At 41.5% G+C, this 15,298-nt stretch overlaps 2 protein-coding genes across 2 annotated transcripts; one reads left to right on the top strand and one right to left on the bottom strand.

Annotated features, from left to right (window-relative positions):
* Positions 1-893: 893 nt before the first annotated feature.
* On the bottom strand, positions 894-6,585 carry LOC131264590 (putative uncharacterized protein DDB_G0282133). Its single transcript, XM_058266869.1, has 28 exons — positions 6,571-6,585; positions 6,356-6,409; positions 5,762-6,286; positions 5,349-5,660; positions 5,167-5,241; positions 5,045-5,104; positions 4,904-4,981; positions 4,441-4,527; positions 4,267-4,371; positions 4,147-4,203; positions 4,001-4,084; positions 3,833-3,937; positions 3,712-3,771; positions 3,566-3,649; positions 3,397-3,501; positions 3,274-3,333; positions 3,128-3,211; positions 2,952-3,056; positions 2,830-2,889; positions 2,684-2,767; positions 2,512-2,619; positions 2,389-2,448; positions 2,243-2,326; positions 1,824-1,883; positions 1,689-1,766; positions 1,579-1,620; positions 1,444-1,503; positions 894-1,379 (listed from the first exon to the last, which is right to left on the bottom strand). The coding sequence occupies exons 2-28, from the start codon at positions 6,356-6,358 to the stop codon at positions 1,305-1,307; spliced, it is 2,700 nt and encodes an 899-aa protein (XP_058122852.1). The 5' UTR covers positions 6,359-6,409; positions 6,571-6,585; the 3' UTR covers positions 894-1,304.
* Positions 6,586-7,786: 1,201 nt separating this feature from the next.
* On the top strand, positions 7,787-13,490 carry LOC131271928 (WD repeat-containing protein 19). The gene is made up of 11 exons (XM_058273514.1): positions 7,787-8,220; positions 8,319-8,476; positions 8,548-9,270; positions 9,352-9,832; positions 9,896-10,024; positions 10,090-10,666; positions 11,067-11,349; positions 11,430-12,694; positions 12,769-13,055; positions 13,123-13,199; positions 13,263-13,490. The coding sequence occupies exons 1-11, from the start codon at positions 8,206-8,208 to the stop codon at positions 13,369-13,371; spliced, it is 4,104 nt and encodes a 1,367-aa protein (XP_058129497.1). The 5' UTR covers positions 7,787-8,205; the 3' UTR covers positions 13,372-13,490.
* Positions 13,491-15,298: the final 1,808 nt, after the last annotated feature.

Genomic DNA, 15,298 nt, shown 5'->3' with positions numbered 1-15,298 from the left:
AAATTACAGGATATATTTATACAAGTGTGTACATTTTTTATTCGAAAAGCAAGTAGCATAAAATCAGTCAAAATACTTATAACAATAGGCAAGTTTATCAACAAGATATTATCCTGCGAAATATCTACTTCTCTCATTTGCTGTAGGCTTGTAAATTTGCATAATTCTAAGTTACCCCTTACTACCGTTACTTTCACTGTTCTTCTCTGCCCTGAATAAAATAGCTGTTTAGATCAAGGTTTTTATTTTATTTTATGCATTGTTTCACCTAATGCGTTCATTCCATTGTTTTCGCTCAGATAAATGGACGGATTAGTATTTTAATACGTTTACGTCCGCATAATTCACGGTGTCGCAACGCTTCACGACCGGCGCGTTTGCACCAGTTTCTCCGTATCAGCAACGCGGTCTAGAAGTTTGCTTACATTCCATTTGATGTTTGTTTAAGTCCAGTAGGATGTGTGTCAGGTGACACCGTTGATAGCACACCAAAATGATGTGATCGGATGATAACCGATACGGATTCATTACACCGTATCCGGACGGCAAGCTGTTGATAGAATTAGGCCTTCTACAATGTAGGCATTTGGTATGCGCGGCAGTAATTGAAAATGAGGTTAAAAAGTTCCCTAACGATTCCATCCACCTTCAACTATTTCATATTTTTTAGTCTATCAGAAAAAAAACCGTTGCGAACGTTTTTATTATTAATCTGGGATTACGGCGCAATTTCCTGCTTCTTTCCTTTGTCATGACTCCTAGACGTTAACCTATTAACGAGTCATGAATAATCCACAAATCTCGAATTTTACTTAGAAACAAAGAAACGGTATGCTCTATTAATTATGCCAGTCTTCAAGCACAGTATCTTTAACACTAGAACTACCGGACCAGTCATTTTGACTACCGGACAAGTCATCAGTACTTTTTCAATCACATTTATTTCTTAAGGCTGAACAATTCTACCATATGTTAATGCATAACTTAACAAACAACTAAACTAACCAGATATAATCAATTGTAGGCGAACATATAAATAACCATTGCATTAAGTTTGTTTAGCCACAAAAATCTTTAAAATAGGTTTTACTTTCCGAAGATAGGTGAATGGTTTATCTTAGCTTAACTATTTTTCTTTGGAACATGGTTGACAATTGAGTATTCCTTCCTGGTAGTGGAGTGTAATATCATCTGAACACATCACTAGCATACTTCCTTTAAATGTTTTAATTATATCTTTGTTTCCTCCCTTTTTGGGGAAAGTGTGGAAGACAGCTTGATGCTCAAATATCGCTTCTTATAGCTCAACCAATATTTCCAATGCTTGACTCTTCTTCGTTATCGTCATTCATCTCATCTTCCGAGAGTGCTAGAAGGTGCTGAAAATTAAAAAAAAAATCACAAGATTCGGTCACAAAATTCACTGTATATTACACCACTTACACCTGGAAGACAAATGTTTGCTAAACAACGATTGCTTGTCGATTCCTCTGGAGTGTTCTGCTAGAAGGGTATGAAACTAATTATGTAAATGCAGAATTTCTTTCTACTTATTTTTTTTTAAATAGGCATACTTACGATTGGTGCGTCGCAAGTTGTTTGAACTGCAGGTAAGTTATTCTGGCGTCATAAAACAAAAAAATGTCTTTATAGAACCGATATGATCGTGCGTAATTAGGAATACTCACAAGTGGTTTGGAATTTGATACCGTAGTTAGCTCTTCATTATGCTCATTCAACTCATCATCAGAGAGTGCTAAAAAGTGCTAAAAAATAAGGAAAATCCTGACAATTCGGCCGCAACTTTAAACTACACCACTTACATCTGGAATAGAAATATTTCCCAAACAACGATTGCTTGCCGATTCCTCGACTGTGTTGGGCTAAAAGATAAAGAGGGGTTCTATATTTATGTTAATGCTTTCACGTTGCAAGTTATAACTGAACTCAACTGCTATGAACTGGCGTCTTGCTTTTTTACATTAAAAAGGCTAACCTAAGCTTAGTATGATTTTTACAATATGGTTAATTAACTTCCTATTGTGTACGCCACAAAAATATCAAAATAATTATGCTCGCGCACAATTGCATGCAGACAAAAACACACTTACGAATGGGCTGCAAGATGTTGGATCCCCATTAGCCGAGGGTATGCTGTTGTTGTAAGTCTCATTTGCAACGTTTGTTGCAAAACGCCATGTTAATAGAATCGATTTCATTATGCAAAATGAGGAACACTTACGATTTCATTCTGTTTGGAACGTGGTACAATAATTGGCTCTTCTTCGTCATCCTCATTCATCTCATCATCAGAGAGTCGTAGGCACTAAAAAGTAAGAAAATACAGAACATATGGCCACAGCTTTCACTTTAAGTTAGACGACTCACTTCTGGAATAGATATGTTTGGTAAACTGCAATTACTTGTCGATTCCTCAGGTGTGTTGTGCTAAAAAAACATCGAATTTACTATGTACACAAATATTTTCACACAAAAAGTTAGCAAACTTACGATCGATGAGTCGCAAGATGTTGGATCCCCAGCTACCGAGAGTATGGTGTTGCCATTAGTATCAACTCCATCGTTTGTTGTTTGATCTTCAACAGGCAAACGACGATTCTGGAATAAAAAAACCATCGTATTTATAGAATCGATTTCATTATGCAAAATGAGGAACACTTACGATTTCTTTCGGTTTGGAACGTGGTACAATAATTGGCTCTTCTTCGTCATCCTCATTCATATCATCATCAGAGAGTCGTAGGCACTGAAAAGTAAGAAAATACAGAAAATATGGCCACAGCTTTCACTTTAAGTTAGACGACTCACTTCTGGAATAGATATGTTTGGTAAACTGCAATTACTTGTCGATTCCTCAGGTGTGTTGTGCTAAAACACATTTAATTTTTAAATTGCACGCACAATTTCAAACAGGAAATAGGCACACTTACGATTGATGCGTTACAAGATGTTGGATCCCCACTAGCCGAGGGTACGGTTTTGTTGTAACTCTCATTTGCAATGACTGTTGTTTGGTCCTCAACAGGCAAATTATCCTGATGTAAAATAAAAACAAAACACCGTCTCTAAAGAACTGATTTGATTATGCAAAATAAGGAACACTTACAATTTCATTCGGTTTGGAATTTGATGAAATGATTGGCTCTTCTTCGTCATGCTCATTCATCTCATCATCAGAGAATCGAAGGTGCTGGAAAGTAAGAAAATGCCCAAATTACGGCCACAACTTTCACTCAAACTTACACCACTTACATCTGAAATATAAATGTTTGCCAAACCACGATTGCTTGCCATTTCCTCAAGTGTGTTGTGCTAAAAAAACATCGAATTTACTATGCACACAAATATTTTCACACAAAAAGTTAGCAAACTTACGATCGATGAGTCGCAAGATGTTGGATCCCCAGCTACCGAGAGTATGGTGTTGCCATTAGTATCAACTGCATCGTTTGTTGTTTGATCTTCAACAGGCAAACGATTCTGGAATAAAAAAACCGCCATCTTTATAGAATCGATTTCATTATGCAAAATGAGGAACACTTACGATTTCTTTCGGTTTGGAACGTGGTACAATAATTGGCTCTTCTTCGTCATCCTCATTCATATCATCATCAGAGAGTCGTAGGCACTGAAAAGTAAGAAAATACGGAAAATATGGCCACAGCTTTCACTTTAAGTTAGTCGACTTACCTCTGGAATAGAAATGTTTGGTAAACTGCAATTGCTTGTCGATTCCCCAGGTGTGTTGTGCTAAAAACATCGAATTTACTATGTACATAAACATTTTCACACAAAAAGTTAGCAAACTTACGATCGGTGAGTGGCAAGATGTTGGATCCCCAGCAACCGAAAGTATGCTGTTAGCATTAGTATCAACTCCATCGTTTGTTGTTTGATCTTCAACAGGCAAACAATTCTGAAATGAAAAAGCGCAGTCTTTGTGGAATTGATTTCATTATGCAAAATTAGGAACACTTACGATTTCATTTGTTTTAGAATTTGGTGCAATGGTTGGCTCTTCTTCATTATCCTCGTTCATATCATCATCAGAGAGTCGAAGGCACTGTAAAGAAGGAAAATACTTTAATTACGGCCATAGCTTTCACTTAAATTTACACCACATACATCTGGATTAGAAATGTTTGCCAAACTACGATGGCTAGATTCCTCAGGTGTGTTGTGCTGAAAGGACATCGAATAAATTATACACATGCAAAGTTAAATACAGAAAATAGGCATACTTACGATCGGTGGGTCGTAGCATGTTGGATACCCTGTAGCCGAGAGTATGGTGTTGTTGTAAGTCGCATTTGCATCGTTTGTTGTTTGGTCTTCAAAAGGCAAATGGTGCTGTAGTGATTAGACAAAGCGCCGTCTTTTGTAGAACCGATTTGATTATGCATAAATAAACCCACTTACAATTTCACTTGTTTTCGAATTCGTTCCTATTTCATGCTCTTCTGCCTCATCCTCATTCACTTCGTCATCAGAGACCGTAATAATGAGCTGTAAATAAAAATAATACATTTTACAGCCACAAGCCACAAGACAGCCGAGTAGTAGCGCCGGTTAGAAAAATAGGCCCATGAGTGCCGGGGCTCACCACCTCGATGGCGTGGATTCGAATCCCAATCGAGACCGGACCCTCCCCTGTACGAGAGGACTGACTATCCACGAACACATAGGGTAAAAAGTCTCGTAAGCCCTTAACGGGGCAGGCATGACCAACAAGGTCGTTACGCCAAAAAGAAGAAGAAGCCACAAGTTTTCATTTGAAATTTCCTCATACATCATATCAGCCAGATCGGCCAGTTTGCCACAATTATGTATAAAATAGATGTTCTATACAACCAACCGATTTACCATAATTAATAACACTTACGATTTCATTAGGTTTAGATTTCGATTGCATTGTATGCTCACCTTCGTCGATCTCATCATCAGAGAGGACAATAATTTGCTGCAAAGGAGGAACGCACATATTACGTGACCTTAAGTTTTTACACACAAAATTTCCACTTACATCTGGAATAGAGACATTTGCTAAATAGCTATCGTTTATCAACTCCTCAGCCGTGTTGCTCTAAAATCACATCAAAATAATTATATACATGCAAAATTTTTGGAGTAAATAAGTGTACTTACGAAGGAAGCGACGCAAGATGCTGGAGCTTCATTAAACGAGGTTGCTGTGTTACTATTTCTACCAGCGCTATTATACTAAAATGATAAAAAGCACCGCATTATAAAACCGAATGATTACACATATTTAGAATTTGACGCAATATGTTACGCGAGTGCCGAAAGTATTGAAAAGTAGGTCTTACTTCTAGGATGGAGGTGTTGTTTGCTGGATTACATTCCTCAGATTCTGCTATTTGAGTTTCCTGGTTTTCTCTTGTATCGATATTACCATGTATAAGTTCCATGACTGATTCAAGGGGGTCGGCTTGGGAAAACTGTTTAATGGTTGCATTATAGGAAATTGAATTTTCTAGGATAATTTCTTCGATAGGAACATTTCTGGTTTGGCTAAGCTGTAGTAAGATTTCTTTAAATTGTTGTGTATTTACGTTGAGTGATTCGTTTTCCAGAAGATCATTAGGAGTGAAAGTATTAGATATTGGCGCGGAACAGTTCTGAAAAATTAAAAGTTATGAGTTTTTAAAATCATACAATTGCGCAAGTAAAGAATCGCATTTCATCCATTTTTCTACAAAGTCGGATGTACACAACATACCTCTATTTCAATGGGGATACCATCCAACATCACTGGAGATGGTTGCAGCGGAGAAACATTCGTCGATTGGGAAACAGTAGCAAGCTCATTTGGTGCCTCCCCCTCAGCCGACTCTGGCAGCTTCTCGGCACATTCTCTGCAAATGGTACCGGCGGGTTTCTTTACCTTCAACAAATACTGTTGCACTGACTCTGTCAGTGCGTACGCAGGATCTTTCACGTTGATATTGATAATTTTCTTCGCCTCTGAACTGCACCGTTTAAAAGCCTCTTGCACATCCGAATCGTATCGACCGTCCATTATGTACTTGATGAAGAGTTTATTATGCATAACGCTCGTAGCATTCGGCGGCTTTGGTCCATTATCGGTGAAATGGATTTGTACTTTGTTTAGCTTCTGTAGATAAGGATATTGTAGTCGATTTATTGTCTCTAAATCTCCCGTGTAGTTGTTCAAGTGGAATATTATGTGTCGCTTGAAGTGATTGCGTATCTCCTTCCACGGACAGGTTTCTCCAGTGCGTTCCTACGAAAAAGGTGAATATTAAAGGTCACATAAAACTTTCTCCAAAAAACGTTTTCATCAAATACTCACCATTATTTCGGTTCCAATCTTTTGCCATAGTGGGTCTTGGTTCGCGTAGTATTCCTGTAAGTTCGACGAAATTATCTGTACCACAATTCCATTAAGTTCGACCGAAAATTTGTTCGCATTCTTTGAACGACTGGAAACATAGGAAGCAAACAGAAGCATGATCATAGGATAACCTGTTAATCCCAAAACTGGGTCGGTAAGCCATATATGCATACCTTTTGGGTCCCATTTGTAATGCATCTGATAATTTCTTCTTCTTCTTCTTTCGCTATGCGAGTCGGGGTATATCCTCCTACGCTAAGTCGAACGTTTGTTCCCTTACTCGTAATCAGAGGCGTACCGACTCTGTCCGAACTCCTATGAAGGGGCTCGTCCTTTAGGACCGGCTAATAATAGCCATATGTCCACCCGCCGGCCACGGGAGGGATAATTCCTTCCGTTGTCAGGACACAAGAACTCGTGGTCCGCTTGATTGACTCAAACAGAACGAGATGTGCGGCAGCTAGGATTTTTCTGACCTGAGCTCCAGCTCGGCGTGACCACGCGGTCGTGCCGTAACCTTACTTTTCCGCTAACCCTTTCAGGAACTGCACTGCTAACCTCCGCTCTGATTCACTGCCGAACTGAAACTGTCTGATAATTTCCTACTCAAAAAGCGACTGCAAAACAATTCAAGCGTTCGCGCCTGAAATTTCTGAAAATAAACAGTATGTCAAAAACAATTTGACAGTCTTTGGCGCTGGTGATGTACACTACAGTAGAGCTCTCACGACTAGAGATGCGAGGTCGGAGTTAATCCAATAGTTTCATTGATCCAGATCCAGAAATCCAGAAATCCAGAGATTTGAACGTTTGCATGTTTTATTTTCTACACTTATATCCTAATACGGTCAATACTCAACCAACTTTAGTTCTTCTATTATTCTTCTTTTATCTTATATGTATTTTGGTGAATCAACAGCCGAAATCGAGCGTGCACGCTCACCTTTTTAGAAGAGAAAAATCAAAGACAGGAAATCCCACACGATGACAGCCTACGTTATTCGGTCTCTTTCGCTCGGACATCATTCGATCATTTCGACAGTCCAGCGAATTCACCTCGACTCCATTGGTGAACAATAAGATATCAACATAATGGTTCCATTCTTTGTCTACAAAAGGAGGGTTTTATTGATATTTCATCCATATCAATAAAAGGTTTTGCAATAAGATATGTTTAGTTCAATGGTTACTCGACATTCTGAACAGCTAAACAAAAAATATAAATTCACTAATACTTACAGCTACAGCTCATTTTCTTCTCACATGTCAGATAAAGTATGATGCACATTCAATACAACCTGCTGGTAAGAAACAAACCTGTTACCTGTTGTTTACATACTGCTTGCGTCGTTTACGTTTTTTTTAACGTCAGTGTTTGCACCTGCATTCCCGAAACGTATCGTAGCGTCGCATGTTGATCGAAATCGACTGAACTGCAAATACTACAATTTAGGAAAACGTTTTAACGTCTGGTACATTGCTTAACATATTGCTGGTGGTCTATTCAAACGAATTTCACGCCGTATCTTAAATATAAGAATCGAAGAAATCGCATGTGCGAACTGCAACCATAGCAACCGGGTTCGGTGTTAAATAGTAAACATAAATTTTTCCATTCTTTCCAATCGAATGACGAACCAATATCATATTTGTGACGATTTGATGATAGTTTGAAGTCCTTAAAAAAAAAAATATGGAACAATGGTTGGAGTGTAAAGTTAAAAAGAGTTCGTATGCTGCGTGATCGTACAACCATGGGCCAGCTCAAGTGAAGATCATTAATTGACCAGCGAATCAAGCAGCACAAGATGAGCAGCGAAAAGGTAATTACGCATCCGGTTATTTTGAGTACTAGATTATCGCCGGTAGCTTTTAGGTTCCTGCAATGGACCATTTTCATCTGTTCCTCCAATATTGTTAGGTTCTTTATCGACACGAAGAACCTCACGGTCAGGGAGATGTATACTGCCTGTGGCAAACGGGCGCCTCAGCGCAATTACTGGCCAGCACCGGTAGTGATGGAACGGTTGCTATTTTTAACCGGCAAGGCCAACTCCAAGAACGGATTGTACTTCAAGGGTATGCCAACGAAACGGTAACGTGTTTCTGGGCTTGTCTGATGCAGTTTTTCCTCCGATACATACTTACAGACTTTGCGCTGGCTTTGCATGGGATCGAGATGGCGACGTACTGGCAATCATCACAGCGAACTCGCCACAGCTTATCGTTTGGGATTCTAATTCACAGAAAAAACAGACAGTCGACATTGGTCTGAGGGACCTTCCGAGTTGCATTATCTGGTCCAAAAAGATAGCATTGCTGGCTGTGGGTACCACGCGGGGAAATCTATCGATTTACAACCACATTACTACCAAACGTATCCCCATCCTGGGGAAGCACACGAAACGCATCACTTGCGGCGCTTGGTCGACGGAGAACATTCTGGCACTCGGTAGCGAAGACAAATATCTCACGCTAAGTAACGAAGAGGGTGACACGCTGCGATCGATTCAGCTGCGCGATTGTCCGAGCGATATGTACTTTGCCGAAATGAAAACGGACGAGCGTGTGCCGGGTGAGAACACGATTAGCATGATTTTGGGCAAGCGCACCCTCTTTCTGTATCATCTTCCCGAGCCAGATTCGCCGACGGAGCTTGGGTTTCAGCAGCGCTACGGATCGCTCCTGCAGCATAAGTGGTTCGCCGATGGATACATTCTGCTCGGGTTCAGCTTGGGACACGTCGTTGCCATTTCGACGCACCCGCGCGAGGTTGGCCAGGAGCTCTGGCAGGTGAAAAATCATCGCGATTCGCTGAATAGCATTGCTGTGTGCAAGGAGCTGGAGCTCATCGCCTCCTGTGGCGATAATAAGTAAGGATTTCGCCGGCTATCAGCCTACAAGGCAGTTTTCATTTTAAAATTATCCTTTTTATCAAATTGTTTTCGCAACAGCGTTAAAATCCATTCCATGACAAACCTGCAAGAGACTGTAAAAATCCTCAGTCTACCGGATCAGGCCGCACTAAAGCACGTGGAGTGGAGTGCCGATGGCCAGCTGCTGGGGGTAACAACTTCGCAAGGGGCGATATGCGTGTTCGTAACCAAACTTCACTCATTGTACGCCGTCACACCACCGAGGATTGCCATATTATCCAGTTTGGCCGAGATCGCAATCTATCATTACACTCCCGACCGTCAGAAAGCTGCTCCAGCACTGGTAACACTCGAAATTGAACCTTCGTTTCTAGCAATAGGGCCGTACCATATGGCTTGCGGTATGAATAACCACGTGTGGTTCTACGATTTGGGTCGAACCCTCACCGATAGCCCTCTGTTGCTTGGGGATCGCGAGTACATGTCGGAAATTAAACAGGTAGCCTTAAGCTCTGAGTACTGCGCGGTTCTATGCGGTGGACAAATCATGTTGCACCCGGTAAGTCCTTCTACTACTCCGAATGTTTTAGTTCTTCATTGGGAATCCTTTTTTTATCGTCAGGTCGAATCTACAAATGAAGTCACACTACATCGAGAACCAAAAATATTTCCTGATGAAGTTCGAGGCTTGGCCGAGTCAGTGATCACGTGTCTAGGATTGACAAATGAATTTTTATGCTTCGCTACAGATGTAAGACAACTAGTTAACATCAATTCAATTTCTCGACAATGATCCTTATTTTCTCATTCCAACAGCTCGGTAATATTATTTACTTTTCGCTAGAAAATTGGTGTACCGTCGTACAGTACCGCCACCAGGCAGGCATACGCAGCATCCACCCGGACGTCGATGGTACACGGACGGTGTTTATAGACGACCATAGCCAGGGGTATCTATTTGTTTCCGCTAGCGAGGAAACACTCCGAATACCGGACTTCCCGAAGCACTGCCCCGGCATCCTGTGGGACTACTCTCAGCCGCACGTGTTTGTGGCCAACGATCGGACCACCTGCACTACGTACGTTTTCGTTCGCGGGTCCGTTCGAGGCAAGCTAGTGGAAAAGGTGGGCACGACCAGTTTGATTAGCGAACAGACACCACTGATGCTGTATGACGGTGATTTATGTCTGCACGGTAGCGGCGGCAAGCTTACCTCGATCGTGCTAGACACGCACGCCAACAAACCGGGTCGGGACGCGAAGGAACAGCTGCGGACCGCGAAGCTTCTCCGGAAGTACGCGGATGCCTGGGAGTTGTGCAAACTGATGAACGATACTGACGAGTGGAAAGCACTTGGAATGGCTGCAATTGCGGACTTGAATGTACCTTTTGGTAAGTTAAAACATAGTTCATAAAATGTTATCTTTTTAATTCATAAAATGCGTTTCAATTCGCCTATCCAACACCTTTTACCATTCATTATAAATTAGTCAGATTTAGGTAAAGGTAAACGAATTTCGTTACGAAGTTTTACCAAAACTGCTAGTAGGCTCAAGTTAATAAGTACATTATTTAAAATCCTGTGAAAACATTCGTGATTCAACTGATTTACTAGTGACCACAAGTCAAGTCGTAAGAATAACAAATCCATTACGTTATTTTGGTTTTAATCTATAACAAAACTATTTTTTATGGATTAATTGTTTAAATTATTAAACGGATTACATGAATATGAATAATATTTTTGAACACCAGCTTTACTTACATAATTGTTTATTTGCATCCTCCGCAGCGACCAAGGTGTTTCGCAACATTGGAAACGTGGCCATGGTTTACGCGCTGGAAGAGATAAGCCAGATCGAGGATATGAATACATTGGCAGGGTTTTGTGCCGTACTGCTGGACGACATTGACGAGGCGAAAACGCTGTTTGCCAAAGGAGGCAACCCGGCAGAAGCGTTGGAACTGTGTCGGGATCTCCTGCAATGGGAGCAAGCTATGGCATTGGCAAACACCCTCGCACCCGAGCAGTTGCCTTTTTTGGCCCGGGAGTATGGAGCACAGCTAGAGTTTACGTAATGAATCATTTGTTTCAAGCCTAAATGCCTAGAGTTGTAGCTAAATGAGACCTATTTTAAACATTTTTATTCGATAGTGGAAACCATGCTGAAGCGCTGATGAACTTTGAACGTGGGTTGAAAAACTTCGATGCTGTTAGTAGTGCGGCTTTGAAAAAGTCTCCACCCGACGTCAAACATCTGCAGGATGTGCATGTTAAACTTTGTAAAGCGGGTATTGCACGAACAAGCATAAAGTGTGGTGATGTGCGCCGTGGACTGCAGTTGGCCCTAGAGCTGAACGATATGCAATTGTTCAACGAATGCGGCGAGGCGATGCTAACTGCGGGCCACCTAAACGAAGCGGCCATTATGCTAGAGCGAGGTGAAAACTGGGACAAAGCAGCGGAGCTCCTGATACAGCTGAAACAGTGGAAAAAAGTGGATCACATTTTGCCGCACGTCGTCAGCCTGAAACTACACGCATCTTACGCCAAAGCGAAAGAATTAGAGGGCCACTATGCGGACGCTATCAACAGTTACCAGTTGGCCGGAGATTTAGATAGCGTAGTGCGAATCTACCTCGAGCACCTTTCCGATCCGCACTCGGCATCGGAAATTCTACTTGAAACGCGCTCGATCGAAGGTTCGAAGCTGCTGGCGAAGTACTTCGAGCAGCATGGTGACTACGAGTCCGCCATACAGTTCCTCGTCCTCTGCGGTTGCGTGACGGAAGCGTTCGCAATCGCCCAGAAGCAAAACAAAATAGTCTACTACGGGGAGGTGCTCGAGCAGAGCGCATCGGCCAAAGCGCAAGATTTCCTTCTTCTTGCCAGCTATTTCGATAGTGAAAAGTATACCATGCTTGCCGGCAAATACTACTTTCTCGGTAAAGAATACTCCAAATCGCTGAAGCTGCTGCTGAAGGCGGCCTCGGTGGGGAACGAAGAAAATGCTGCCCTCTCGCTGGCGATCGACTGCGTCGCATCGGCGGGCGATGAAAAGCTGTCCAATCAGCTAATCGAGTACTTGCTCGGGGAGTCGGACGGTGTCCCAAAAGATCCGAAGCTGCTGTTTCGCCTGTACATGGCCAAACGGCAGTTCAAAGAGGCGGCCAAGGCAGCCATGATCATCGCCAATCAGGAGCAGATCGCGGGGAACTACCGTAGCGCGCACGATTTATTATTTTCCATGTACCAGGAGCTGAAGCGGAACAATCTTGCCATTGCTACCGACATGAAAAGTACCCTAGCTTTGTTGCATCGCTATACGCTAGTAAGAATCCACGTGAAACGCGGGAATCATTTGCTAGCGGCCAAACTGCTGCTCCAGGTGGCGAACAGTATTTCACAATTTCCTTCGCGTATGTATAGGCTTTGTTTACCGCACCGTTCCTTCGCATGTTTTACCGATCATTGTGTTTATTTCTAACGATAGATGTTGTCCCGATTTTAACATCCACCGTCATTGAATGCCATCGGACGGGATTACGAAAGTCTGCTTTCGAGTACGCGGTAATGCTGATGCGTTCGGAGTTTCGTGGCCAGATCGACAGCAAGTATGCGAAGAAAGTGGAGTCAATCGTGCGCAAAGCATCACGTGGACAGTTGGAAGATGAAGGCGTTCAGGATTCCAGCCCCTGTCCAGTGTGTGAAGCACCGCTGCCGAATATGCACATAGTTTGCGGACAGTGTAAAACCACTTTACCCATCTGCGTGGCCACGGTAACAAAAGAGACACACACGTGCAACATTTGACGCAAGTTAACCAAAGAGCATTCGTCCCTTCCAGGGTCAACATATTGTTCGGGATGATATTGCTGCCTGCCCGGAGTGTGACTTCCCAGCCATGAAAGCGGAGTTTTTGAAGTAAGAAAAATTTGAAAAAAAAAACTCCCAACATTCATATTAATCAACGTGTTCTATTTTAAGGATATTGGAAACAACTAACAACCAGTGTGCAATGTGCGGCGAGGAAATCGATGCAGGACGTTTGGTTGACATCGACGACATTCAACCATACATCGATTCCGGAAGTTAAGATCTCGTAGTGGATTAGTAACGGCTCTACTGTACCTTATTGCCTTTAATTAGTATGTGTGTAAGTTGACCACAGTGCTTTAAATGTTTAATAAATTATGAAGATCCGTCCAGTTTGTGATTCCAAACTTATTCTTGGGATCGTTATTTTACTCAGAGATAATATTATTGAACATCTAAAGTTTTACCAAGACATGGCTTGTCCAATTAATTGAATTGGTCTAGTAGAGTATGTCCCATTTATTATTATGTGGCACGACATCCCCTAGTGGGACAAGGCCTCTCTCCGAAGAGAGTTTTGTTTGACCGAAAGACGGTATATTATAGATCGGTGGTCAGCCGTTCGTAATACCGGAGGGTGCCAGACTCGAGATTCGATCCCACACCTGTGGTGTGGTGTTTCCTCGCGCTACCGCTGCGCCATGGGCACCCCCCAAAATGTCCCATACATGCTGTTTAATGAATTCAATGTTTCCAGTTAATTTTTTAATTTTTTTTCTGCTATCATGTAGTTACAGCAAGAGTTCCAGCAATCTACCATGGAAAAACTTGACCGCTGCAAAAAATTTGAATTTTTGTCAACCGAGTTATGTACTCATTCCAGTCCTAGGTCACGTATTCGTTGAGATAACGAGGCTTAAACTTATTGGTGAATTAAATGGGTGACTGTACGAATAACTTCAAAAAACTCTTGCAATCCTAAATCTGTTTGGTGAATCGACTCTACATCTTGCAAGTTTTCAACAAACGGATAAAAAATTCCCTCTTGATATATAATCTCCTATTTTGATATTTTGGATTGTTTCAGTATTTATTTACAACTTTTATACAAATCTATAAATTTGATTAGAAGCCATTGCGTTTTCTTATTTAAGGATGCTATAAATGGTTGAAAATGGGGAAATTATTTGTTTAAATTGCAAAATAATTAAGTTTCATAAGAAAAAACAAACGAAAAGGTAATATAAGAGTCATGAATCGGAGGTTGAAGAGCGGTTTACACCAGGGATTGGCACACGTTTTTCGAAAAGGGCCAGATGATTAAAGAGAAACCGAAGGCGCGGGCCGGATACTTTAAACGATGCTTCAATGTTTTCAAAGTAATACCCTTTGTAATGGAGAGTGGAACTTTCTAAAACGCAAAGTTGCATAAAAAGTGGTAAAAAATAAAACATTTAAAATGTTATCGATGAACATATAACAGGAACACCTCGTTAAACAATTATCATCTTCATTTTTAGGAAGAAAATAAATCCGACATCGTGAACAAACCCTATAAAAATTGGAATGGGTTTTTAGTATGAAGCACCTAAATATTCTTACGGGCCGGATAAAATCATTTGGCGGGCCGCACTTTGCCGACCCCTGGTTTACACGATCCCTTCCCATAATACGAAAAGCGTCTTCACATATCACTGGATTGGGGATGATAAACAGAGAAATGATAAAAGCTACGTTATCAAGCATTCGTCACCTGAAGCACAAATGGAAAGAGAGAGTCTACCCATGCTACCCCAAGAGGCAAAAAACGCAAATCCTACGGGTTATGCTTCTAAGGAAGAGAAAAATACTATCTTTTAAACAGGTCTCTCGCACTCTCTTTTTGATTCTGTTACCGGCACGCGTGTTTCTCTTCCCCGTGGGAAACGTAAACAAAACAAAACATCTTTCACAATTATATCTACTATTAATCAAAGGAAAGTGCGAGGAATGACCATGGTAATTCGATTTTGAATGCAATCACATTGATTAATATCGCCTGGGAATGGCAATACTGAGATGGAAAAGTATTTGAAATCTCTCTTCTTGAACTAGGGGTAAGCGGTGGGACTCATCATCATAACTCGGGAGAGCGCTTACGTAGGAAAGAACGGACAAACAGAGAGGGCAAATTTCAAAGCAATTGCACAAACCCGTGCGGCATTATT

Source organism: Anopheles coustani, chromosome 3 (assembly GCF_943734705.1).
Source record: "Anopheles coustani chromosome 3, idAnoCousDA_361_x.2, whole genome shotgun sequence".
Lineage (NCBI taxonomy): Eukaryota > Metazoa > Arthropoda > Insecta > Diptera > Culicidae > Anopheles > Anopheles coustani.
This window is presented reverse-complemented; position numbering and strand designations above follow the sequence as displayed.